Source organism: Mya arenaria, chromosome 10, assembly GCF_026914265.1.
Source record: "Mya arenaria isolate MELC-2E11 chromosome 10, ASM2691426v1".
Classification (NCBI taxonomy): Eukaryota; Metazoa; Mollusca; class Bivalvia; order Myida; family Myidae; genus Mya; species Mya arenaria.
Genome location: NC_069131.1, coordinates 69,735,148 through 69,759,362, shown reverse-complemented (window position 1 = coordinate 69,759,362; position 24,215 = coordinate 69,735,148). Strand labels below are relative to the sequence as shown.

General features: G+C 34.8%; 1 protein-coding gene across 1 annotated transcript; it reads left to right on the top strand.

Moving 5' to 3' along the window:
- The first annotated feature begins 5,657 nt into the window (after positions 1-5,657).
- Positions 5,658-22,799, top strand: LOC128204975 (uncharacterized). Its single transcript, XM_052906371.1, has 10 exons — positions 5,658-5,742; positions 6,888-6,968; positions 9,783-9,959; positions 17,078-17,153; positions 18,755-18,921; positions 19,832-20,002; positions 20,326-20,450; positions 21,006-21,180; positions 22,013-22,171; positions 22,630-22,799. Exons 1-10 carry the CDS (start codon positions 5,658-5,660, stop codon positions 22,797-22,799), a joined length of 1,386 nt encoding a protein of 461 aa, XP_052762331.1.
- Positions 22,800-24,215: the final 1,416 nt, after the last annotated feature.

Below are 24,215 nucleotides of genomic sequence, written 5' to 3'. Positions count from 1 at the left end.
GTGTGAGTGATTGTAATTTTAAAGATGGACGGGAATAGTGGCCTATCCCGCGAACTAGCACCGTTACTAGTAAAGGAATTTTGACTTGACATGTTTTGCAACGGTATACTTTTACCACAGTCATGTTGTTATTGAGGTAAACAAACCTTGAAACCATCAATTCTAAATAAATACATGATTAAGAAGTTAAAAATGATCTTTCTTCATGTATTTCTCTTGTTTATTGTAAGATTCGGGTGCGCAGAAAGATATTATCCGAATCCTTCTCGCGGAGACTTTGCACATACTTTTAAATTATCTTGTATTTATTGCCGACCAAAGTTGATATCATATTACCTCAAAACCATCAAAGAAAGTAATTTTGTTTTTGCACAAATATATCGTTAATAAAAATGAATGAAATACAAATAAACATCATATTTACAAAGGGAGTTCACTATAGAAAGACTAATGCAATGGGAATTTCACGGTTAAGTCCGATAGGTAAACTTTTAACACGAACTTTGTTTCAAGACAAAAGGTTCACGGCCTCCGATACTTCTTCGATAACATAGTGGCCACACAAATATATATATTAAAAAAATGTACATCTTACTGACAATTACGGTAAAACAATTATTTAACCAACAAGATAATCTGATTACCAGTTATATAGTATCTCCTTTATCATTTAGCACATACATTTCGGAGAATGTGTATTTCAAAAATATGTCTAACAATTAGTCAATGTAAACATGCTAGATTACATCTATCAATGACGTCAATTGTCTACGTTCGCTTCTTTAAACATATGTCGTTATTTCTTTAAGGGTGTTTCACGGTGCGAAAGTTAGTTTAAAAGACCCAAACATAAATGTTTTAAACATTCATTTTATATTAAGATGTTTTGAGTTTCAATATGTAGGGAGCAAAATACAAGCATCCGTTGCAACATGTGTAGGTGTACTAAGGAATTGAGCAACTTTTACGATGTAAGATTTTATCAGATTTTCAATCAAATTACGTAAATGTCTTTAAACAAAGTTATTTTTTTAAGTCAAACTAGTAAATTGGTCGTAAATATTTGGGATTATGTTGAATGATTAAACATTTCTTTATAGCTGCAATACTTTAAGTAGGAATACTTAAAACTAGATATAAAAATCTTTTGTACCGTTGTTCTGATTGCAATTTCACACGCCAAGCCTATGCATGCAGTTCATGTGTTGTGCATGCGCAGTGCAATATTTTCGTTATCGGTTATTTTAAAAATGTTTGGATGTCTAGACGGTTGACAAATACCTGCAAACTTGTGTTTTAAATCCATAAACACAAAGCTACTTTTATTTCAGCACTAACGTTTAAGTTTTAAAAATGTTTGGATGTCTAGACGGTTGACAAATACCTGCAAACTTGTGTTTTAAATCCATAAACACAAAGCTACTTTTATTTCAGCACTAACGTTTAAGTGTCATATTTTGTTTACCTTTAAAAAGTGTTCATACTTAGAAAGAAATCAAAAGATCACTGTTGAACACAAGGGTGGAGACATTTATTTTGTATGAGCACAGGCTAACTGTTCGCATTTCTAATCACCCCCACTGCATCAATCTTCGTCATGGTTTTGAGAAATTTTATAATTAAGACTGAGAAAGATGATATGTTACGGGGGGGGGGGGGGTGAGACCTTAGAAGTTATCAAAGCGATTGTCGAAACCTATCTGTATCAGTTATGCTTTAACGAATGTCGAATGGAAGTTCTGAAAATTGCCTCAATTGTTTACCAAGTCTTAAAGCTGCACTCTCACAGATTTACCGTTGTCTTAAAAAGAGCATTTTTTGCGTTAACATATTCAAACCAATGATAAAAGATTGCTTAAACCGTTACTAACGATTTAAAAAAAAATGCATAAAACATCATTTTTTTAACTTAAATATAAGAATCTGCCATCTATTTTTTTAGCACTCTTATATAACTGGTTTCCATGGATTTTCGCATACATTAGCTAGTTCCAAGACAAAAAATAAATAAAAGTTGTCAATACGTTTAATTTGTGTGAGTGCAGCTTTAAGACCCAAGTGGAGCAAATGCGAATGGACGTGTTTTTTTTAATTATTATTCTTAAGAAGGATGCCAAAAGGTCACCATCAGCATCTTGATGAGATAAAGAAGTATAAGAAAATGAGGAGGAACTATAAAATCACGTACATAGAATTACATATAGAAAAACAGTTTTGTATCCAGGTTCTATGAAATTATGTTTGATACTGATCCGCGTTAGACTTCCCAATGTCAAGTATTTTGTTTACAACTATGTAAGTTGTTTAGATCTTAAATTGGTAGCACGTATCAAACAAGACATTATTCAGTTCTGCTAGTGTGTTTTCAGGAACCAAATGAAAATATTGTAGCCTTATGGGCTTTCAAGTGCTAAACATTATGTCTTAATCTTAACTGGTAGAATGGCACATTGCCAGTTATTGTTTAAGATATTCAATTATTTTAGTATAACCGAATAGATTAGATTAGTGAGTTTAATTAGGTGAAGTGGTAGATATGAAAAGTGGCTGGCACAGTTAGCGAGTAGTTTACACAGTATAGTGTAGACCACTTAAAGAGTAAAGGATGATAAAATGTACTTACAAAATTGAATGTGTATCGAGCCAATTATTTTTGTAAGTATATACTAATAATATTTAACCATTCCTTGGAGGTCTGCAGATAATACCCACCTCAAGAAGGTAAACTATCTAGATATATTATCCTGTCAAATTATGTATGTTATTATGAGTTAATTTACAATTAAGCAATAAAATAAATCGTTTTATTATAAAGATTAACAAAGGGGTTTCATATTTGAATTATCTTCGTGATCCGTACTCTTGTCCGTACTCTTATAATGACAAAAGGTATTTGTTAATGCCGCCTCTCACTACCTCGCTTAATTCTGCACTAAATAAGAATTGTTAGCCAAATATTTAATTACCATTCATTGAGGTCGAAAATATATATTCTATGCGTTCGTCGCTTTTCAAATTTGTGTTGTAGATAATTATTTTTAAAAGAGATATGTCCTAAAATTTAGGCGTAATAGAATAATTTGTTTGTTGCACGTAATCTGACTCCTCGTAAGAACTCCGCCGTTCTTTGGAGTGTCCAGTCGTATCCGCTAAATGTATTAGTTACAATGTTTAAACTGTCAAAATATATTAAAGAATCTGTAAAATATAGAATTTCCCTTACTTACGATAATTAGTACAATATGCTTATCCTCACTGTAGTAAGTGACTTGTTGAATTCATATTTGTAAATGTGTTTGATGTTATTTGACTATGTACTGTGATGGTATACGTCTAATCAAATTATGTTCTGTTCTGTTCTGTTCTGTATTAGTAGTATGATTCACATGATTATAAGGTTTATGAAATATTTGTGAAACTGCACTTATAAAGATGACGGCAAGAACATTTTAGCATATAAAACATGGCGTAATATTCATTAATTAATTCGCAATAGTAATAAAGATTAAAAATAAGAACCCCTTCTAAAATTATATCTGTTAGTGTCATTTTCTGATGTAAACCATAACCCAACATTTACTTTAGGGCCTTACATGTTCGTACTTGGTTTCATATTTGTATTATCTTTTGAAAACTTTTTAGTAAAGGTGCACCATGAACAACGCCTGATTGTTGATAGATTGATAATCAAATATAAAATCTGCATTTTGAAATAAGCAACATTAGCAAAGCAAAAAGATAGCTAACAACGTCAGGACAACATTTTCCTCCGAACTGTTTAAGTAATTGACGGATTAACTTATAACAAAATCCACTGGGGTGAGGTAAGTTTTGGATATTTTGCACTTTGTTTAACATTCTAACGGACGCAATGATGAAAGGGAAAATGGTCATAACATTAATTACACTAGGGCTATTTTCAATCATTGCCAGATGCGTAATAACATGCGTAATTTATTTACGGAATGAATTGCGGGATTGATGTCATTATCGGGGTATGAACACAATTGGACTGGTCAAAGTGCGAGTGGAGTCCTTCGGACTCCACACCCTTAGATTGCCAATTCCCATTTGCGTTCATATCCCCGGTAATGACATCAACCCCGCAATTCATTCCTTATATTTACACCATTAGTTCATTATTTTATTCAAGAAACGTTAAAAATATACTTCATTTCGTTTCGGATTACCTTTCAGTAGTCCTTTCTTACCCATTCTGTACATAGGACGACCCGACTGTTACCGGAAACATTTTTTTTCAAATGACGTCAGAATAACGCGGGAAAAGATCAACCACTTGAAATCAATATATTTCAACTTTTAAACGTTAAATTGAAACACTTTTGGCAACAACACTTTTAAAATATAATAACTTAGCACTTTCTAAAATGTTGATTTATATTTTTTATATACGGGACCTGCTGACACAATACAAGCAATAACAAGATCAATAGTTTCCATGTATATTGTTATGCGATGAATTGCGATCCGAACATATCCGAAGATGTTGCGTTCATCGATTGATGAACGCAATTGCCGAAAGGCAGTTCATTTAAGGAATGGAATGTTGAGGTGTAAATATTACGTTTTTACATTTGTTTCATCGTTGTATTGAAACGTTGACATTTAAACAATTCATTCAGTACGTGTTTGGTTTTCATAGGTAAAAAAAATGACAAGGATGCATATAACGCGTTTATAATAAATACAATAAAACACGTAATGAATGCTTAAATGTAAACGGTCATAAAAAATACAGCGATAAGCCCTATTGTCAAATATCTATTTATAAACCTTAAGACACATGGCTATGTCACATAAAACAAAACACTAAAACTGGACAGCTTAAAAAACGATTAAAGGATACAGCTTCTCTTACGGACGACTGGATACAAATCGAAAGAAATGGATCTGAATTATGCATCACCCAGGGATTACGCATAATTCACTCCTTGAAAAGGTTCCAGTATTTTTTTATGAATTATTAAGCTCCGTTCCATCAGAAAGGCATGTTTCAAATGTTAATTTGCTTCAGAAATATAATCAAAGTCACAAATCGCAATAGGGTAACTCAAATTATTTTCGGACTGAATCGTAATTTAATTTACCTTTAAATTAATTGGGAAAATCATCCTTTTGTTTGGAAAAGGTCGGTTTAGGTTGTCGGCGTGATATATTCGCAACAGTTTTATTGCTAAACCGACTTTAAGTCGGCCAATTATATCTTCCCCTTATGTTACCGGATATAATAAGAAGGGAGGTCAGTCACTAGACAAAAACATTTATTTAAAGATAATACACTTTGCGTATAAACATCGAAGCCTTATCTCTGATATGAACAAACGACTCATATATTCTCAAGATAGTACTCGAATTTCATGTCATATACAGTCAAACCCCGTTGGCTCGAAATCGCTTGGCTCGAACTCCTCGATACCGCGAACTTGATGAAAAGGACCACTTAATTTAAACTGAATGTAAGCATAACCGTTTGGCTCGAATTTTCCGAGGCTCGACGTATTTTCGCCGGTCTCTGGGAGTTCGAGCCAACGGGGTTCGACTGTAAACGTTTGATTTTTCGTGCTTTACATTGAGGGATGTATATAGTTTCACTATTGATGTACTTCTGGCCAAAAATAGCTTTACTCTGGATTGCGATGACGTATGCGAACGTTAGGTCCACGTCTACTCTGTACCTGTCCACACACCTGAAACACGTTCGAATGTCCTACAACAATCAGGGTTTCCATTGTTTTGAACGGTCAGACCTTTCGCAAAACGACTTCAACCGAAATGATGATAAGTATAGTAACCAAAAAAGGTTGTTCTTGTGCTCTAAGTAGTAGTAATTGATGCAATTTAACAAAAAAAAATGTACTTTTCAGAACGAGGCCTGAAGTTGGTTTTGGACCATGAGGGGTTTCTTGACGGCCGTTATTATTTTTCTTCGAATTCATGCAACCGAGGGCACGCACGGTATGGGATAAATATCACTGAGATCAATGAAACCTTAAAAAGAGTGGTTGAATATATAAGCAAATTGATTGTGGGAAAACTAATATCATAACTAACTGGAAATAATTGCTCGTGATATATTAATATTTCTTCTTTATTGATAAAGCAAATTACATGAATTATGTTCGGGTACACATAATGTCATATATAGTGTTATTCATTGTGTTTTTCGAGTTTTATGATTGGTATGTCACAAATTAAACAATAGAAACTGAAACTGAAACAATAAACATGGAACAACAGCACAAAACTCTACAAACAACACAGTGCACATATACTATATAAAAAATAGGTTTGTCAAGGATTGTTAGGTACCGCATTGGAACGGTCAGTAAAATGTAAATTGACTGGGGGTTTAAACCTGTTTACGTGCACAAACCTCACTCTTATCCTAACATCTTGATTTCGAGTTTTAGAATCAGACTCAGATAAGCGAACAAGAACGTATTGAGTCAATATGGATAGTTATACACAATTCAAAAATAGATTTTGTTAGTATAGCTTATTCTGTCCTTATGGATAATACCCCTTGCCTTTTGTTATTGACCGTTTGAGTGATCATTAATGATACTATTGCTATTGTTCAGTCGATACAGTTGATGCTACTTGCGTTTTGTGCTTGTACATTTTATAGATATTAATTATCATTATTTTAGTATGTGTTTGTCGTTAGGAATGATTATTTCTTGGTATATACATTTATGATAATGCTCGAATAATTATTTATTTATGATCTGAAATACAATATGTTACGTAATGTATACATCATTTTTTACCTATTTTACGATTTCCTCAATAATCGTTTGTGATATAAGAACTGTGTGCCATAGACGTTCTTTGTTATCAACTATCAGTGTATTCGCTTGTTTCAGCGACTGGTGTGTGTGGTGACAATGCTGTGGTTGGAGAAAATAACCCTAAAGGAAAAAACCAGAACGTCGGTTCAAATACAGGTACATTTGTTAAAACGTATGTAATTTCATGAAAAGGTGAAATGTAAACATTTATGTTAATACTTCCCTTCACCGACTGATATAAAACTACACTTCTTTAGTCAAAATAAATAATTAATTCTCGAATTGCGTTGACATATTGTCAATTTCAAACGCAAATGGTATGCCATATATATGAACAAATCATAGACTTCACCAAAAAATGATTTAATATTTGATTTTAAATGTTACATTGTAAAAATGCGTTTTAAGATACAACGTGTATATAAATGTTTGCTATGAACGTGGTCCCCTTTAAGGCTGAACAGTGTAACTGACAAAGGCAGTAAATATAATAAGGTATGTTTCACCATGATGATAGTTATTATGCGTATATATCAGCCATGCAGACAGGACAAATAACTGCTGAATTCATGCTCAGGAACTCACAATGCGAGCTGCCATATTCAATTACTCCATTATTACATTCAATATTCCATAATCATAATTCTACATGATCAAAAGTGACGGTTAATGGTGATATTTCAACAGACCAATTCATTTTTCAAAACATTTCCTTAACATAATGAAAACTACAGGGCGAAGCCCAGTAATTGAAACCTGAAAAAAAACATGTACTAGAGGCACAGGTGGCCCGAACTAACAGTTAACTAGAGACATAAACCTGAGCACAGCACCTAAATAAATTCATACACAGACCACACCCGCATCAAATCAAGCTCTACCAATAAATGATGGGCTTTTACTAGTTATGCTAGTTTTACTAGTAAGGCAAACACTTCACACTTATACCAACTTTTATCAATAATTACAACATTCAAGTCCTATGATTAAAATAAAGCAATGACATCGGCCTTTTTTGGCGTGCGTCATTGGAAAGTTGGCTTGTACTTTTGAGATGAAATGTCCCTATGTCTATATCGCGGATTGTCAAACGATAAGATCATTATTTTTTTTTTTCGTTTGAAGATTAAACGGTTACTTCAATTTAATTTAACCATCTAAAAAGGGTGTCTGTTTCAAATGTTGAAACGATTCGTAAAGTACATTCATATTGCATTCAAACATGTACGCATATATATGCTTTCATAAAGGTGTCGTTCAAAGCGTTTAATTACATCGTAAGTCAATATCAATTATCATGGACATTTTATTTAATGCCATTATGCAGTGGGTTTTCTTTTGGAAAGACTGAATGAAGCTCAAACAAACCACGTCTTTGTATTCTTTTGTATGAGCTAATTACACGGTTTATAAAACATCAAGCACTTTATATAAAAGTTTATTCTAATGAATCTTAAATCCTTTGTCAGAGCGGCATCTGAAAGCTAATTCCAGTTTAGATGTACTGAATTGCACTGTTAAAAGGCAAATTATATACTAGTTTTTAACCCGAGAAAGAAACGAATTTTGCAATATTCATATATTGAAATGTCACGATTGTTCAATGCTCATTCCTTTTAACCGCCCCTGGCTATTGTTTATAAATTAAATTTATGGCATTACTAGTCGACTGCTTGCAAATGGTGTCGAAAACAAATCCATGTATTACGTACATCAAGTCAACCGACAAATGTGATGTCCCACGCAGTTATATCATAATCTGCTTAGTTATTATATTACTAACAAACCCAAAAGAAGTCCCCATCACTTTATGGTATTTTAATTATAGTGATATGGCAATTATTTTTGTCAGGTTATATTCAGACGCATGTAAGGCAATTATGCCAAATATTAATACGCACACTTTAAACTTTAAACAAGCAGAGTCAGTAATTCTTCAGAGTATTTAAGTATTAAGCCATAGTAGATTAAACCATGATTAAGTCTATCTTACGCTATGTTGGAAAAAAGTACAGTAGTTTCAATTAGAGACTAATCATTTAACGTCTCCCAACGTTGGCTCGTTCTCTTGATGGAACGTTTAAGCACTTTTTTTTAAGGATTTTCCCAAATATGTCAAGAAATTATGTTAATCACAATTATAAACCCAACACAGATATTGATATCCAAAAAAATAAACAATAAAAAAACATTATTCATCATTCATTATGAAGTGTCATAATACAAAAGAAATCCGATATATATGTTTATAGATATATATACAGTCGAACACGTTGGCTCGATAGCCCAGGCATCGGCCAAAATACCTCGACCCTCAGAATATTCGAGCCAAGCGGGACTGTTTACATTCAGTATATAAAATCGGTCCTTAACATCTATTTCGAGCCAACGAACAATTCGACACAAGCGAATTCGAGCCAACGGGGTTCGATTGTAAGTTTCATTTGTGTTAACGCTTCAGGATAAATACACTGATCAGATTATTATGCGCCTTGATTATTCAATAACCACTGTAAAAGCATAATCTTAAGCAATATCACTATATATTCGAGATAATTTGTTTTTAGATAAATAATATATATGTATATAATTAAATGACAGTTCACTAATAATGCCCCATACCAGATAGCTTAAAGATCCTACCAAACAGAAGAAAGGAAAGGAAGTCTTCGGCCGGAATCTTTATTTGCTAAAACTGAAGTACTAGTGGTAACAGCAATGCTAATCTGGCGTACCAATACCCTGCAGCTCCGAAATTGATATTAAAAGAAAACATTTCCTTCTATACAGTTTTGCATTACTTGTTAAAAAAACAGTAAATTAACTCGTATGGTTAACAACTATATGTATAGGGTTTGAAATCAATAACCTCCAATAAACGGCTAAACAAAAAAAAGGAACTGTGTAATCCAAATTAACGTACATTGTCACATTAAAACACGAATTTGCCACTTATTAATCTGTTTGCAGCGTTCGGGTATATGATGGCAGACCCTGATTTTACTTTCGACTGCTGCGGGGTGATCGAGAGTTGGCAAGCCAATTTCGATAACGTTCAGCCAAATACTAGGACTCTGTACTTCCAAGTGTGGCGCCCGACTACAGGATCAGACTTTCGACTCGTCGGGCAGAATTCCGTCTCTGTTTGTATGTAGAACTCTTTGATACAAGTGGCAAAACTATCGACCAGTCTTAATAAAACCCATTTCAAGTTCTAAAATAAGTGGTCGAATTACCAACGTGTCGTGCAGAACTCCTTATATTATGGTTGTATAATATCCATTATCTCAAACATACGTGGTCGAATTACCGACATGTCATGCAGAACGTCCTATATTATGGTTGTATAATATCCATTTTCTCAAGCATACGTGGTCGAATTACAGACGTGTCGTGCAGAACTCCCTATATAATGGTTGTATAATATCCATTATCTCAAACATACGTGGTCGAATTACCGACATGTCATGCAGAACTCCCTATATTATGGTTGTATAATATCCATTTTCTCAAGCATACGTGGTCGAATTACCGACATGTCGAGCAGAACTTCCTATATTATGGTTGTATAATATCCATTATCTCAAACATACGTGGTCGAATTACAGACGTGTCGAGCAGAACTCCCTATATTATGGTTGTATAATATCCATTATCTCAAACATACGTGGTCGAATTACAGACGTGTCGTGCAGAACTCCCTATATTATGGCTGTATAATGTCCATTATCTCAAACATACGTGGTCGAATTACCGACGTGTCGTGCAGAACTTCCTATATTATGGTTGTATAATATCCATTATCTCAAACATACGTGGTCGAATTACAGACGTGTCGTGCAGAACTCCCTATATTATGGTTGTATAATATCCATTATCTCAAACATACGTGGTCGAATTACCGACGTGTCGTGCAGAACTTCCTATATTATGGTTGTATAATATCCATTATCTCAAACATACGTGGTCGAATTACAGACGTGTCGTGCAGAACTTTCTATATTATGGTTGTATAATATCCATTATCTCAAACATACGTGGTCGAATTACCGACGTGTCGTGCAGAACTTCCTATATTATGGTTGTATAATGTCCATTATCTCAAACATACGTGGTCGAATTACAGACGTGTCGAGCAGAACTCCCTATATTATAGTTGTATAATATCCATTATCTCAAACATACGTGGTCGAATTACAGACGTGTCGAGCAGAACTCCCTATATTATGGTTGTATAATATCCATTATCTCAAGCATACGTGGTCGAATTACCGACGTGTCGAGCAGAACTCCTTATATTACGGTTGTATAATATCCATTATCACAAACATACGTGGTCGAATTACCGACGTGTCGTGCAAAACTTCCTATATTATGGTTGTATAATATCTATTATCTCAAACATACGTGGTCGAATAACCGACGTGTCACGCAGAAATCCATATATGGTTGTATAATATCCATTATCTCAAACATACATGGTCGAATTACCGACGTGTCGCGCAAAACTCCCTATATTATGGTTGTATAATATCCATGATCTCAAACATACGTGGTCGAATTACAGACGTGTCGTGCAGAACTCCCTATATTATAGTTGTATAATATCCATTATCTCAAACAAACGTGGTCGAATTACCGACGTGTCGTGCAGAACTGCCTATATTATAGTTGTATAATATCCATTATCTCAAACATACGTGGTCGAATTACAGACGTGTCACGCAGAAATCCATATATGGTTGTATAATATCCATTATCTCAAACATACATGGTCGAATTACCGACTTGTCGTGCAGAACTCCCTATATTATAGTTGTATAACATCCATTATCTCAAATATACGTGGTCGAATTACAGACGTGTCACGCAGAAATCTATATATGGTTGTATAATGTCCATTATCTCAAACATACGTTGTCGAATTACAGACGTGTCGAGCAGAACTCCCTTTATTATAGTTGTATAATATCCATTATCTCAAACATACGTGGTCGAATTACAGACGTGTCGCGCAGAACTCCCTATATTATAGTTGTATAATATCCATTATCTCAAACATACGTGGTCGAATTAGAGACGTGTCGCGCAGAACTTCCTATATTATAGTTGTATAATATCCATTATCTCAAGCATACGTGGTCGAATTACAGACGTGTCGTGCAGAACTCCCTATATTATAGTTGTATAATATCCATTATCTCAAACATACGTGGTCGAATTACAGACGTGTCGCGCAGAACTCCCTATATTATAGTTGTATAATATCCATTATCTCAAGCATACGTGGTCGAATTACAGACGTGTCGAGTAGAACTCCCTATATTATAGTTGTATAATATCCATTATCTCAAGCATACGTGGTCGAATTACAGACGTGTCGTGCAGAACTCCCTATATTATAGTTGTATAATATCCATTTTCTCAAGCATACGTGGTCGAATTACAGACGTGTCGAGCAGAACTCCCTATATTATAGTTGTATAATATCCATTATCTCAAACATACGTGGTCGAATTACAGACGTGTCGCGCAGAACTCCCTATATTATTGTTGTATAATGTCCATTATCTCAAGCATACGTGGTCGAATTACAGACGTGTCGTGCAGAACTCCCTATATTATAGTTGTATAATATCCATTATCTCAAACATACGTGGTCGAATTACAGACGTGTCGTGCAGAACTCCCTATATTATAGTTGTATAATGTCCATTATCTCAAACATACGTGGTCGAATTACAGACGTGTCGTGCAGAACTTCCTATATTATGGTTGTATAATATCCATTATCTCAAACATACGTGGTCGAATTACAGACGTGTCGCGCAGAACTCCCTATATTATAGTTGTATAATATCCATTATCTCAAGCATACGTGGTCGAATTACAGACGTGTCGTGCAGAACTCCCTATATTTTGGTTGTATAATATCCATTATCTCAAACATATGTGGTCGAATTACAGACGTGTCGTGCAGAACTCCCTATATTATAGTTGTATAATATCCATTATCTCAAACATACGTGGTCGAATTACAGACGTGTCGTGCAGAACTTCCTATATTATGGTTGTATAATGTCCATTATCTCAAACATACGTGGTCGAATTACAGACGTGTCGCGCAGAACTCCCTATATTATAGTTGTATAATATCCATTATCTCAAACATACGTGGTCGAATTACAGACGTGTCGTGCAGAACTCCCTATATTATGGTTGTATAATATCCATTATCTTAAACATACGTTGTCGAATTACAGACGTGTCGTGCAGAACTCCCTATATTATGGCTGTATAATGTCCATTATCTCAAACATACGTGGTCGAATTACCGACGTGTCGAGTAGAACTCCCTATATTATGGCTGTATAATGTCCATTATCTCAAACATACGTGGTCGAATTACAGACGTGTCGAGTAGAACTCCCTATATTATAGTTGTATAATATCCATTATCTCAGGCATACGTGGTCGAATTACAGACGTGTCGTGCAGAACTCCCTATATTATAGTTGTATAATATCCATTATCTCAAACATACGTGGTCGAATTACAGACGTGTCGCGCAGAACTCCCTATATTATAGTTGTATAATATCCATTATCTCAAGCATACGTGGTCGAATTACAGACGTGTCGAGTAGAACTCCCTATATTATAGTTGTATAATATCCATTATCTCAAGCATACGTGGTCGAATTACAGACGTGTCGTGCAGAACTCCCTATATTATAGTTTTATAATATCCATTATCTCAAACATACGTGGTCGAATTACAGACGTGTCGCGCAGAACTCCCTATATTATGGTTGTATTATATCCATTATCTCACACATACGTGGTCGAATTACAGACGTGTCGCGCAGAACTCCCTATATTATGGTTGTATAATATCCATTATCTCAAACATACTTGGTCGAATTACAGACGTGTCGCGCAGAACTCCCTATATTATGGTTGTATTATATCCATTATCTCAAACATACGTGGTCGAATTACAGACGTGTCGCGCAGAACTCCCTATATTATAGTTGTATAATATCCATTATCTCAAACATACGTGGTCGAATTACCGACGTGTCGAGCAGAACTCCCTATATTATGGTTGTATAATATCAAGTATCTCAAACATACGTGGTCGAATTACCGACGTGTCGTGCAGAACTCCCTATATTATAGTTGTATAATATCCATTATCTCAAACATACGTGGTCGAATTACCGACGTGTCGTGCAGAACTCCCTATATTATAGTTATATAATATCCATTATCTCAAGCATACGTGGTCGAATTACAGACGTGTCGTGCAGAACTCCCTATATTATGGCTGTATAATATCCATTATCTCAAACATACGTGGTCAAATTACAGACGTGTCGCGCAGAACTCCCTATATTATAGTTGTATAATATCCATTATCTCAAACATACGTGGTCGAATTACAGACGTGTCGCGCAGAACTCCCTATATTATAGTTGTATAATATCCATTATCTCAAACATACGTGGTCGAATTACAGACGTGTCGCGCAGAACTCCCTATATTATAGTTGTATAATATCCATTATCTCAAACATACGTGGTCGAAATACCGACGTGTCGAGCAGAACTCTCTATATTATAGTTGTATAATATCCATTATCTCAAACATACGTGGTCGATTTACAGACGTGTCGAGCAGAACTCTCTATATTATAGTTGTATAATATCCATTATCTCAAACATACGTGGTCGAATTACAGACGTGTCGCGCAGAACTCCCTATATTATAGTTGTATAATATCCATTATCTCAAACATACGTGGTCGAATTACCGACGTGTCGTGCAGAACTCCCTATATTATAGTTGTATAATATCCATTATCTCAAACATACGTGGTCGAATTACCGACGTGTCGTGCAGAACTTCCTATATTATAGTTGTATAATATCCATTATCTCAAACATACGTGGTCGAATTACAGACGTGTCGAGTAGAACTCCCTATATTATAGTTGTATAATATCCATTATCTCAAGCATACGTGGTCGAATTACAGACGTGTCGCGCAGAATTCCCTATATTATGGTTGTATAATATCCATTATCTTAAACATACGTGGTCGAATTACCGACGTGTCGAGCAGAACTCCCTATATTATAGTTGTATAATATCCATTATCTCAAACATACGTGGTCGAATTACAGACGTGTCGAGTAGAACTCCCTATATTATAGTTGTATAATATCCATTATCTCAAACATACGTGGTCGAATTACAGACGTGTCGAGCAGAACTCCCTATATTATGGTTGTATAATATCCATTATCTTAAACATACGTGGTCGAATTACCGACGTGTCGAGCAGAACTCCCTATATTATAGTTGTATAATATCCATTATCTCAAACATACGTGGTCGAATTACAGACGTGTCGAGTAGAACTCCCTATATTATAGTTGTATAATATCCATTATCTCAAACATACGTGGTCGAATTACAGACGTGTCGTGCAGAACTCCCTATATTATGGCTGTATAATATCCATTATCTCAAACATACGTGGTCAAATTACAGACGTGTCGCGCAGAACTCCCTATATTATAGTTGTATAATATCCATTATCTCAAACATACGTGGTCGAATTACAGACGTGTCGCGTAGAACTCCCTATATTATAGTTGTATAATATCCATTATCTCAAACATACGTGGTCGAATTACAGACGTGTCGCGCAGAACTCCCTATATTATGGTTGTATAATATCCATTATCTCAAACATACGTGGTCGAATTACAGACGTGTCGCGCAGAACTCCCTATATTATAGTTGTATAATATCCATTATCTCAAACATACGTGGTCGAAATACCGACGTGTCGAGCAGAACTCTCTATATTATAGTTGTATTATATCCATTATCTCAAACATACGTGGTCGAATTACAGTCGTGTCGAGTAGAACTCCCTATATTATGGTTGTATAATATCCATTATCTTAAACATACGTGGTCGAATTACCGACATGTCGAGCAGAACTCTCTATATTATAGTTGTATAATATCCATTATCTCAAACATACGTGGTCGAATTACAGACGTGTCGCGCAGAACTCCCTATATTATAGTTGTATAATATCCATTATCTCAAACATACGTGGTCGAAATACCGACGTGTCGAGCAGAACTCTCTATATTATAGTTGTATTATATCCATTATCTCAAACATACGTGGTCGAATTACAGTCGTGTCGTGCAGAACTCCCTATATTATAGTTGTATAATATCCATTATCTCAAACATACGTGGTCGAATTACAGACGTGTCGAGTAGAACTCCCTATATTATGGTTGTATAATATCCATTATCTTAAACATACGTGGTCGAATTACCGACATGTCGAGCAGAACTCCCAATATTATGGTTGTATAATATCCATTATCTCAAGCATACGTGGTCGAATTACAGACGTGTCGCGCAGAATTCCCTATATTATGGTTGTATAATATCCATTATCTTAAACATACGTGGTCGAATTACCGACGTGTCGCGCAGAACTCCCTATATTATAGTTGTATAATATCCATTATCTCAAACATACGTGGTCGAATTACAGACGTGTCGCGCAGAACTCCCTATATTATTGTTAAATGACCTTTATTTCATACATAAGTGGTCAAATTACAGACGCGTCGTTTAGAAATCCATATAGATTTCGATTGTTTAAAGTTCTTTATCTCATTTAATAGTTGTCAAATTACCGACGTGTCTTGCAGTACTCCCTATATGGTAGTATGTTATCCTTTCCGAAATATCTCAGACATAAATTAAGTATACGTGTGTATCGATCAGGGATTTATATTACGGATTTAGCGATGTAATTATATAGTGTACTATTTTATGTCACTTAGTGTGTACTACATATACAATTACTAATCATACAGAAAACACGTTCAAGTGTGCATGTTCAGCTTATGTCTGAACTTTACGGTCCAGTTTCGTCTAGTTATAATCATCACATATCGCAAGGTTTATATTAAACTTCACCGGTGCGCTTCTTGAATCAGCATAACGCGGGCGGGAAAAGCATTCTGTTAGAAACTAGAACTTTTCCAGAAAAGCGTGGTTGTATATATGTTTGGCATTGTTGAAAACAGTCTGTATGCCCTAGGTACTATTTCTAACAAGGTTTCTGTTCAAATTTACATACCATTTAAAATAACTTGTAATATAATCATATTGGGTTAAATACTTTTGCTATAAGATCTGTGTTCGTTTCCCCTCTCAGCTGCGGACGATGAGGTTACATTTTCGATAGCAACGGGAAGTAGGATAACGGTGAAAGCAGACGATCGTATTGGATGGTATGTTAATTAATAATTATAGAAAATTATTTAGCGTTTACTAGTATGCTATCTTATATTGATTGTACATGTGTACCGTTACCTTAATGCAAAACCTGAATAACTAATTATGTTTATACACATATGTATGTTTCCTTGATAAACATACCTAGTTCGTTTATATAGTATAGATGCGTTGTGTTGTGTGTGGTGTTTTGTGCTGTTGTTCCATGTTTCTTGTTTCCATGTGATTTTTTTATATTTTTTGTTGTTCTATGTCTTTGGCGTTCACCCTGTACCATTAAACGGGGTTAATGTTTTAACTTTTGGCTACTGAGCTTGTTTCTGTATTTTTTCACATACGTATTTAAAGATACATTTATTGAGGAACTGCAGTAGGCTGAGGATTTGCATATATTAGTAAAATGAGCAGTTGAGTTAAAAATATTTCGTGAAACGTAACTATGTACGTCATTTAGTTTTAACATTATATATTTTACAACCATTTTGAAGAAAGTTATGGCAACTTTTACTAAGTCACACTCGTGGGCAAGAAGTTGCGCGAGTGTGTGGTCATGTGTTGTTTTGAAAACCCAAGTGCCCGGAGAAAATCCACTTTTCTGACTTTGTGACCACTAACCAAACTGAAATGCGCCCAGCTTAGGAATGGAACCCGGGTCGCTTATAGTGAGACGCGACGCGCTAGCCACGGCACTTACCAGACTACCAGCTACGGTATTTCTTTGTTTGTGCGTCATTCTTTTGACCCACCCACTACCAAATATACAACGAACATTTTCGGTGGTTATTATCAGTTTACTAATTAAAAATCCCGGTGGAACCCTGCTCCATAGACTGATCCATGGAGGTAATCAAGATAGTCATTGTTATAATGATGAGTGTGTGATCTGTCTGTGTTGTATGTACGGTGTATCTCTAATTAAGTGTCTGTAAAGCCTTAGCTCTGTGTCTAAACACAGGTTTTTAATAAATCTTAAACAGATATAAGTATTTTTCCTGTAGAATCCATTGTATGGTTATATATGAATTATTTCCGCTCTGACTTTGTATATTTATGTTCTGTGTTGTTTGTTGATGTTTGTGCTGTTGTTCTATATTTTTGGCTTCGACCTCGTGCCACGTTTAAGCTTTCGACTACTGGCCTTGTTTCTGTAGTTTTTCATTTAATTTTTGTTTAATAGGTTTTTAAATAATTTATCACGTGTGTAGCTGCTCGGTAATACCATTGGTTATCTCCAATGAGCGTTTTAAACGTGAAAGCTGCACGAACTCCCTAATGATAAAGCAAACAAGTATCCATTTTTGCGGGTCCTAGTGATTACAAATGTTTCGTAATCTCTATTAGGGTAAACAGAGTATATTTTGACTTTTATATTAAGAATTGTGTAAAAGTTTAAGCAACATGTATGCTATGAAAAGTATTGCATTCGTATGCTCATAATTACCATAACAGCTTTTAAAAAGTTTTGCATCCTGTGAAGGTCGCTTTGACCTTCTCTTAATCAACAACGTAGGGGTTCGAACTCACGATATCCTGGGGGAAAAAAGCTTGCCCTTTATACCACTTAACCACTCTCTCGCCTCTGAAAATTAACCCTCAGGTGGACTGACGGAGCGGACATTATAACTTACAAGACCGGCGGCGGTGAGGATGATCAGAATCATTTTATGGCCTTAACTTCGACAACTGTTGGGAACATAGTGGACTGGAGTGGTGCAATTGTTGAGGATGAACGCACATATGGGATTAGAGCGGATCTTAACCCGAGTAAGTCGATTAGATAGTATTTAATGTAGGCTATTCGCGGTAGTAATATGTACTGAAAAAAATGCATTGTACATACTATTATAAAATGACAAATTATCTCAACCCGAATGAGTACGAAGTCACTACATCATACGGGACAAGAGCGGATATAAATCTGAGTAACAGTGGAGAATAACTGATCATCCACAGTAAAGGTTGGTATATTGTTTTTTTCTATCAGCTTAGAAATCACTTGGACTTAAATCACATGCCCAAAGAGATTCATAAAGCACTGATGAAATGCACTGTAATTGTTCGTGATGTGTGCTATAGGATGTAATGTTACAATTTTAAGGATGTGATAAAGTTAGTAGCCAATTATATTCATTTTTGAGTTGTTTAAACTGAAATTGGAAATATTTGATAAATTTTGACAAAACAATAAACAATTTTGCTTACTTTGACCAAACAAAGCAATCAAAAAAAAAATATGCAAATTAAATACATACTGTTGGTTGACCTTTTACTTAATGAAGACATACTGACGTTACCAGACTGCAAAATAAAAGTGTTCATTTAATAAATAAACATTTCAAAACCTTAATTAGTCTTTTACAATTTAAGCCTTAATACTTTTCCAGTAAATTTTGCATTTACTCTTTAAATGAAAAGGAAAGCTTGAAGCTCGAGGTACATTATAAAAATTGTTACCATTCGGTTATGTGGGTTGGATTAACCAGTTTCTTACTTTACGGAAAAATGGGATACCATATATACATTTATATGGACTGTCAAATTGTAATAAGTTACAACCATGCATTTGTTATTTGCTATTGAAAGGTTAAAGGATGGCCAATGCATTAAGCTGAAAAGTGCATTCGTTTAAATGCAATTTTCCGAGTGTTTAAAAGGCCATATGTATCATTTTTAGACAATGATCCCTCTTTTACCAACCTTCCTGGATCAACGTCCATTACCAACGCCGCCGCCGCAAGTACGAATCTAGTAACAATTACCGTCACAGACACGGACTCCTATGACGTGGACACACTTGATGTCACTATGACGACAAACGTCAGATATTCTTTTGATACAACCACAAGTAGGTTATTGTTTAGGAGTTTGATAGTGTTTCGTCTACAAACATAGTAGTTGAAGCTGATACCATAACACAATCATTTTCTCTCGGAATTATATTATTACACCACAAATTTTATAGAAAAGAACTTAATAAAACTGAATATTTCATTCAACAATGTGTAAGTTCTATAACAAAGGCAATACAAAATTATAATCAAAATCAAACAGCTTTTAATGGTCCATATAATAGTTCAGATATTTATTGTGTATCAAATGACTTGGTGTCTTAGCAATTACATTTTCCAATCGACACATGTATCAAATGTAATCAAATCTTTCTCTCAGAGATTTTAACAACAGCAAGCAGTTTTACTAACGTTGGATCAACACAGGACAAGCTTGTGTTTCGAGTTGTTGACCAGTGTGATAACACAGCATCAGCTACATTTACTGTCACAATTACCAACGATGTAAGTGAAACTGGTTTTTCACTCAGTCTTTCAGTTGCGGCTTTAAGTTTTGGAACTAAAACATTGACAAAGATATATTCTCTCAGTACTAGTAAATTGGACTCAATCAGTGTGGTACATGAGTGTTAATATAGTTAATGCATACGTATTGAAACTGTAAGTTATGGTGATGAAATACAATGTACAAGTTTAAAAGTCAGATCTTTGTGTAGATGATTGATAATTGGTCCTCTTTCCTTTGACCTGATTTGATTGATTGATCAATTGACATTTCAACTTATCATTATTATCTATTTTGAGACATTGGTAATGATAAAACCTTCATATCCAAGCAATTAAATATGATTTTGAAAGGGGATTGCTTGCTGTTTTATACTACATACAATGAACAGTCTTGCAACAAGCAACAATGATAAAAAAAAATTGTGATGGTTTTATTAATTAAAAATACATCCTTAAACCAAATTTTAAAATCATGCTGTTCAATAAAAGGCCCAATTATGTTCACTTTACTACGGTACATCGGATACCTTTAAGCTATGTTTAACTCCTCAGCCGCCAGAAATACAGAACCTCCCCGCAGCTGAATCACTCAGTGAAGACGTTACTGCCGAGACGCTTATATTCACCATAACCGCCACTGATTCAGCTAACGACGTTACATGTTCCCTTGCAACTGGGGTCTCAGCCACGTTACCCTTCCTGGTCAAGCAGATACCGTCATCAACGGGTATGTGAAAATGCATTTTAATGGTTTATAAAAAACGTCAAGGGTGAAGCACTTTAGGTTGTTTCATTTTCAAATGGTGATCAAGCTGGTGCGTTTTATGTATTTGATAATACAAATAAGAAGAACATCTGGACCATAGTCAAACTCAATTAGTCATTGCTACTAACATCAAACGCAATCGAGGTTGGGAAACGAGCAATTCATTTTAAACAAGAACAATATTTTTAAAGTTACAGTTCTACATAAGATATTTGAAATCATTAATGCGTAGTTTTAGATAGTTAGAAACAATAATACCCAAATATTCACTAAACAACTTTACTTAATATTTTGTCCGCAGAGTAAATTCTACAAGTACTTTTGAAAACATCATTTTCAGAATAATTCCAAAGTAAGGTTGAAATTGAACCTTTGCATTATATTTTGAATAAATTCGAGACTAAAGAAGTGTTTAGCACTGCTCAAACACCTTTAAAGAATTTACAATTCGCAGAAATATTAGTCTGACCAACGACCAATGATCAGATAAGTGTGCACAACTATAAACAAATAAAAATGCTCCAAAACATTCTTACACCTCTCAATTACTTTCTCTGAAATTCTAAAATTTATTATTTATTTTACAACATTTTAATATGGAATAATAGGAATTTCTAGAAAATTGTGAAATAATTCAAATAAATACATTTTAAAAATATCTAGGTCAAACTTGATGAATCTAGGTCACCTAACAATGAAACTATATTATTAAACAATAAATGTTGCATTTGAAATACATATACATCTACATAATATTCAAATTACTCAAGATGTTTATTTCATGATATTTCAGATTATGGAATTTACAGCAAGTCTAATCCGGGCTTTGATTATGCAGCTACAAGCTCTTATGCTTTCGACATCGACTGTTCGGATGGATTTACCTCGGATAAAGAAGAGTTCACCGTCTATCTTGTAAAAAACGCTGCTCCAGTTTTTGTCAATCTGCAAAGTTAGTATTTATTTATCGTTTCAGAACTTTTATGTTGCCCGAAATTTCCAAAATTACAACAATTGAATCTGGAGGGAATTGATAACTAAGCGATCAATTCACATCGAGTAAGTATTTAAGCGATACCACTGAACAAACTCATGAATTGCAACTCATCTCACATACAAGGTGTATTTGAAACATATAAATGAGCAGTTTTAATTATTATTATTTGAAGTGAACATTCAATTGACATAATATGCAGAAATGTCTTCAACGTCAATCCAAATGTTGACTGAAGTACTTAAAATGTTTATAGCTGTCACTTTTGTGTCAACATATATAATACTTGTCAATCTTAAAATTGCTTTAAAGTAAACAGAGGTTTATGTTCAGAAAGTACATGGTAAATCTTACTTTTTATTTAATCTAAGTATTCTGAATTGTTAATTTACTCCAAGCATGCATACACATTTTAGACTCTACGACCATATCCACGACCGTTCTGGTAGGAACAACCGCGTTTACCGTCCTGGTGACCGATGCTGAAGGGGACGATTTGACTTTCACTATGACATGTATCCCAGCCTCATGCCCTTTCACAATCTTCAACTGTACGGCTGTGTATTTCACTGATAATTGTTGCTAAATAATGAATTATAACGTATTATGATTACATTAAAAATACTATGGTACATTATTGTAGATCAGTTCGAAACAAAAGAGTACAAAAAACTACATGCAGATATAAAAAACAATGGATTGTTGTGTCATTGCTTGATAGAAATATATCCGGTAAAATAATGATGTTTTAAAAGTAAATGCAAAACCATTAACTATTCACTATTTATTTGTGTTCATAGCGGGCGAGATTCAAATCAACACTGACTTAGCTGGACACACGACGGTGGGATATGACCTAGAAATCACTGTTGCCGATTCAAAGAACACGGTTGGGCCTAGTCTCCTTACTATTACGTTAGCGGGTAAGAGGAACATGTTTATTTAATGACTGCTGCGCTGTATATACGAAGTATACATTCAGATCGAGTAAGTAATCGTGTTAAAGAAAGATACGAGGGCTGTCCCACTAAATCGTAGACTTTGTTGATAAAAAAATTATACAACGTCACATATGAAAAATGCTTTGCATCTAATTTATTTTTATATAACAAATAAAAAATAAAATCAAGAAAAACTGAATCGTCATTGTTTAGTATAGATTTCATACATTGTTTTTAATGTACAAGTATACCTTACTAGCGCAGTCTGATAAACAAACGTTAGAAAATTCATTAGTTCTGATAGAAGTGTTCTGAGAAGACATTTGCGTCAATTTCCCCGGGAAAACGTCATATCATATAACGACGCCGTTATTTGACGTCATCATATTTGTCGCCTCGTAGTGTCGAACCTGTGTGTCATAAATGAGTGTCTTGATCATTGAATACCGTAAAGTTGAGGCATGTGATAGACGGGTGTTGATAGTTTCTCTCCAAATGCTTTGTTACTGTTTCAAAGATCCGTATTATGCTTGGATGCATGCGTTTATGAACACAGAGTGCTATCTATTTGGATTATTTCTTATGGTTTATATTTCTTTTGTTAACAGATATAAACGACCCCGTTGTTTTGACCAATCTTCCATCCGCTGTAACGATCACTGAAAACGTTGCTGTAGGAACGTCAGTGTTCGATGTCTCCTATTCTGACGTCGATGTTTTACAAGCACACACGTTTGCTATCACCAGCTCATCGCCTATAAGCGGCACTGGATACTTCACGATTGACAGTGATAGTAAGTATTTATATGTTTCGATTGATATTTTGTACTTTTACCATCATTTTTCTAAAAACAAAGAAGAGCATTACCACCACGTACGATAAATTGCTTGATTTCAGCTATTCAATTTTACGTTAACATGCGTATGTGTGTGTGTGTGTGTGTGTGTGTGTGTGTGCGTGTGTGCGTGCTTGCGTGCGTGCGTGCGTGTGTGCGTGCGTGTGCGTGTGCGTGTGTGTTATTCCAATATCTCACTGTTTCCAGTTATCTGTCTAACTACTT

Coding starts and splice junctions, on each gene's coding strand:
- LOC128204975 (XM_052906371.1), top strand. CDS start 5,658: ATGACGTATGCGAACGTTAGGTCCACGTCTACTCTGTACCTGTCCACA. Junction 9,960..17,077: donor GCAGAATTCCGTCTCTGTTT/GTATGTAGAACT, acceptor TTCCCCTCTCAG/CTGCGGACGATGAGGTTACA. Junction 18,922..19,831: donor TAGAGCGGATCTTAACCCGA/GTAAGTCGATTA, acceptor TATCATTTTTAG/ACAATGATCCCTCTTTTACC.